The 4,314-nt window shown below is 34.6% G+C and overlaps 2 protein-coding genes across 2 annotated transcripts; both read right to left on the bottom strand.

Moving 5' to 3' along the window:
- Nucleotides 1–766: 766 nt before the first annotated feature.
- On the bottom strand, nt 767–1,953 carry LOC123204914 (MDIS1-interacting receptor like kinase 2-like). The gene is made up of 2 exons (XM_044621716.1): nt 1,269–1,953; nt 767–1,170 (listed from the first exon to the last, which is right to left on the bottom strand). The coding sequence occupies exons 1-2, from the start codon at nt 1,921–1,923 to the stop codon at nt 884–886; spliced, it is 942 nt and encodes a 313-aa protein (XP_044477651.1). The 5' UTR covers nt 1,924–1,953; the 3' UTR covers nt 767–883.
- On the bottom strand, nt 1,938–4,033 carry LOC123204303 (MDIS1-interacting receptor like kinase 2-like). The gene is made up of 2 exons (XM_044620912.1): nt 2,044–4,033; nt 1,938–1,955 (listed from the first exon to the last, which is right to left on the bottom strand). Exons 1-2 carry the CDS (start codon nt 4,012–4,014, stop codon nt 1,938–1,940), a joined length of 1,989 nt encoding a protein of 662 aa, XP_044476847.1. The 5' UTR covers nt 4,015–4,033.
- Nucleotides 4,034–4,314: the final 281 nt, after the last annotated feature.

The following is a 4,314-nucleotide window of genomic DNA, read 5'->3' on the forward strand; positions in this document are numbered from 1 at the left end:
CAAATTATTTCATATTAAGTACGCATGTTATATTAGGAATTTAATAGTACAAGATGGTTTGAGTTTACCAAAAAGTCACATAAAAACAATTAAACATATCATCATTTACATTTGATCATCTCCAATACATATACAAATGTGACATCAATGTATAGACAAAAGGGTTTAAGATGTAAAAAATTAGAAACTGATGTTAAAAGACCCAAAACTAGGTGGAATTATACATATCTCATGTTGAAATCATATGAAGGATATGAAGCAACTATAACACAATTTTTTATTACATGACTAAAAGATCCTTAAAATCCTTTTTTTTTTTACTAAGTATGATGAAGACATGGTCAGTGCTCTAATAAAAATGTTAGAGCCCCTTAAAATGGTCATTGATTTAATGTTCAGGTGTTTATTATCCCACCATTTATATAACTTTATAAGTACCAAACATATCTATGTGAGGAAACAGTAGGTGTATCACACATAAATTTTGTTGCTTTAAAACAAAATTCATGGTGTACAAATCAAGCTGAAAGTGCTGTGATGTTTTCAAGGTAGTGAAGCAATAGATCAAACATTTAAGTCTGACAAGTACTTCAATCACAATAGCTGAAAGTGTTGTGATGTTTTCAAACATACAATGTCTTTTTTGGTCATTATGAATGCTGCATAAAGAGATGAATTTTGGTAAAATGTAGTTAAACATGCATTTCTTAGTTTTGGAACTTTTATTTTACATAAAGCCTTATCTAATACATAAAAGTCACAAGGGAAAAACCATGCCTAGGAAACTAGATGCATGCAATGAACTAGAATAACAAAATGACACATTATTTTTATTCTACTGTAGAAGACATTCTACCAAGTATTAATAATGATACGTTGTAGTTCAAAACATACGAGAAACCATGTCCATGGTCGGCCTGTGTTTTGGATTTGCACCCAAGCAATCGATTGCTAGCTTTATGATGACCATTAGTTGATCTTGAACAGTAGGCGAAGGAAGTAAAAGACGTGGATCCAAAATGTTGTTCAACAACATGTTCTCCCAAGTGAAAGAAGAGGATAAAGAAGGAATGATATCACTAGGATGATTTCCTTTGATTACTTCTAATGCTAACACTCCAAAACTATATACATCACATTTCTCAGTTACCTTCATTGTATAAGCTAATTCTGTAAAATGAAAGACAAGTCATGAGAACATATGTCGTAACTGTTCCTTATGTATGTAAATAATGAATTAGACAATAGAAAATGAATTATATATATACCTGGTGCAATATATCCATATGTGCCTGCAAGTTGTGTCCAATTGGATGAGTCTGGCTTGAGAAATTTTGCAATTCCAAAGTCTGAAATATGAGCTTCATATTCTGAATCCAACAACACATTTTTGCTTGATATGTCTCGATGGACTATTGGTTGGAGGCAACCATGGTGTAGGTAGGACAATGCTCTAGCCACACCTTTTAAGATATTTACTCTTTTACCCCAATCCAATTCTCTTGCTGTAGCTTCAGTACTCAAGAAAGTGGCCAAACTACCTCTTTCAAGATACTCATAAACTAAAAGAAAGTGTTGAGAATGTACACAAAAACCGAAAAATTTCACAACATTTCGATGTCGTATCTCTGTTAATGACTTTATTTCATTTAAAAACTCTTTTTGGTCATCTACCTCATCAAGATGAAATGAGTGAAATTTCTTTACTGCAAAAACAGCCCTTGATAGAACTTGTGCTTTGTAAACACTGCCAAACCCACCACTCCCAATACAATACTTGGCATCAAAATTCTCTGTTGCACTTACAATTTCTTCAAACATTGTTTTTCCATCAAAATTTAATACCGAAAGAAATTTATCCTTATTCACCCTTCTATGTTCTTTTGGTAACTCTTGTTTCTTTCTCCAAAAACAAAAGAACATTATTGTCACAACAATTATAAGAGCAAGTGCTCCTAAAGTAACAAAGGAAATTACCAACCTCTTTCCTAAGACATGCTTTTGTGAAGTGAGAACGTTATTGCAAGGTGTCAACCCACTAACATTGCCACACAATCCTTTATTCCCTTGTAATGCTTCAATTGGAGCATCTCGAAATGCTTTGTTGTTGGGAATTGGACCATGTAACCTGTTATAAGATATGTCAATACGCGACAATCCATGCATATCTTCAAAACAACTTGGGATGAAACCAGAAAGGTTATTGTAGGAAAAATTTAGATATTCTAAACTCTCCATTTTACAAATCTGAGACGGTATCTCTCCTTTGAGTGAATTGTGACTCAAGTCTAGTTCTGAGAGTTGAATCAAATCACCCAATTGAAATGGAATTTCAAGACTAAACTGATTGTTTCTCAAATTCAAGTAGTGCAATCTTGACAGGTTCCCTAATTCTCCTGGGATTGACTTGCCTAATCTATTTATGGACAAGTCAAGGTACTCAAGTTCTGTGAGTAGGCCAACTTCACTAGGTATACCTCCAGAGAGTTGATTCCCTGTTAAAACAAGCTTGTTAAGAGAAGTCAGCTTTTTAAGTTCCACTGGAATCTCTCCAATTAAATGATTTGAAGAAAGGTCAAGTTCATGTAGTTTGATCGAATTTTGAATTTGTGGCACAATGCTCCCAGTAATATTGTTTCTAGAGACATTTAAATAACCTAACTGAGAGCACCTTCCCCAAGTAGATGAGATTTCACCATAAAATTTGTTATGACTAAGATCTATGAAAGTAAGATTTGGATAGACACCAAAATCTTCAGAAATATTTCCAATAAATTGGTTCCTTTCGAGGCGGACTCTAATGAAGCTTTTGCAATATCTCAAATCTCGAGGGATACGACCAAACAAATTGTTCTCACTAACAGAAAAGTGGGTAAGTGATCCACTTCGACAAATATTACGAGGAAGATAACCAGTAAAGTGATTAAAAGCCAATTGTAGTTTAACCAACTTCAAGAGATTTCCAACTTCATATGGAATGATTCCAGAAAGGCTATTGTTGATAAAAGCCATATATTTTATATTGCTTAGATTTCCAATGCTACGAGGAATAGGGCCACTCAACTGATTTTTGCTCAATTCTAGTCTCAAAACAAACTTTAAGTTGCCTATCTCCTTAGGAATAACACCAAAAAGGTTATTGGTGTGTAGGAATAAAATTTCCAAATTGCTCAAGTTTCCAATGGAGTGAGGAATAGGACCACTCAGTTGATTTTGACTCAAGTCTAGAGTAGAAATAAACTTCAAGTTGCCTATCTCCTCAGGAATAACACCAAAAAGGTTATTGGCGTGTAGGGATAAAATTTTCAAATTGCTCAAGTTTCCAATGGAGTGAGGAATAGGACCACTCAGTTGATTTGTATTCAACTCTAGTTCAGAAATAAACTTCAAGTTGTCTATCTCCTCAGGAATGACACCAGAAAGGTTATTGGTGTGGAGGTATAAAGCTTTTAAGTTACTCAGGTTTCCAATGGAAGGGGGGATAGAGCCATTCAATTGATTTTCTCCCAAAGCTAACTCTATTAAGGAGTTCAAGTTGCTTATCTCTTTAGGAATAGAGCCAGATAACTTATTTGAATAGAGGTAAAGGACCTCTATATTTTTTAGGTGACTGATTTGAAGAGGGATGACACCAAAGAGTTCATTCCCACCTAGATCAAGGCGTGCAAGATTGGGAAATAATGAGAAAGAAAGTTCATGAAGCGTGCCTTTTAGACTTGCACTGGTCAAGTTAATACTTGTGATACTTCCAGCACGATTGCAAGAGATTCCAAACCAGGTACATGGACTTATCTTGGTTTTGAGGTGGGTAGAAGTATTTGTGGCATCTGCAGAAGAAAGAGTCCATGATGACAGAAGAGAATGGCTCTGGTTTTGAAGGCTGGCTTTCCATTTGAGAAGAGCTAGTGCTTCTTGAGTAGAATTAGAAGCAACATCAGGTGAAGAATGAGACATAACAACAAACAAGAGCAGGAAAACAAGTGAAAAAACTCTCTGCAAAGCTGACAACCCCATTGTTTCAGAAATTATGTGATGCATATGATAATTTGGTAACACTGATATATATAAGCAACTCATAGTGCACTCTTTAATGCTTGAAAAGTTTTCCCCTCTAATTTCCTGCTCACTAAATAAAAATTTCTACAACCTCTTGATCACAAATGTTTCTTGTCCTCTGCCAGCAATCACAAATGCATATAAGGTCAAACATATTTGACATGACTTAAAAGTGTCTTTGTCAATTGTCCTGCATTTATTCATATTTAACAATGAAATTTAAGACGGCAGAGGTGAAATACTTTAGTTTGTGTTTCC

The sequence above is a fragment of the Mangifera indica genome, chromosome 20 (genome assembly GCF_011075055.1).
Source record: "Mangifera indica cultivar Alphonso chromosome 20, CATAS_Mindica_2.1, whole genome shotgun sequence".
Classification (NCBI taxonomy): Eukaryota; Viridiplantae; Streptophyta; class Magnoliopsida; order Sapindales; family Anacardiaceae; genus Mangifera; species Mangifera indica.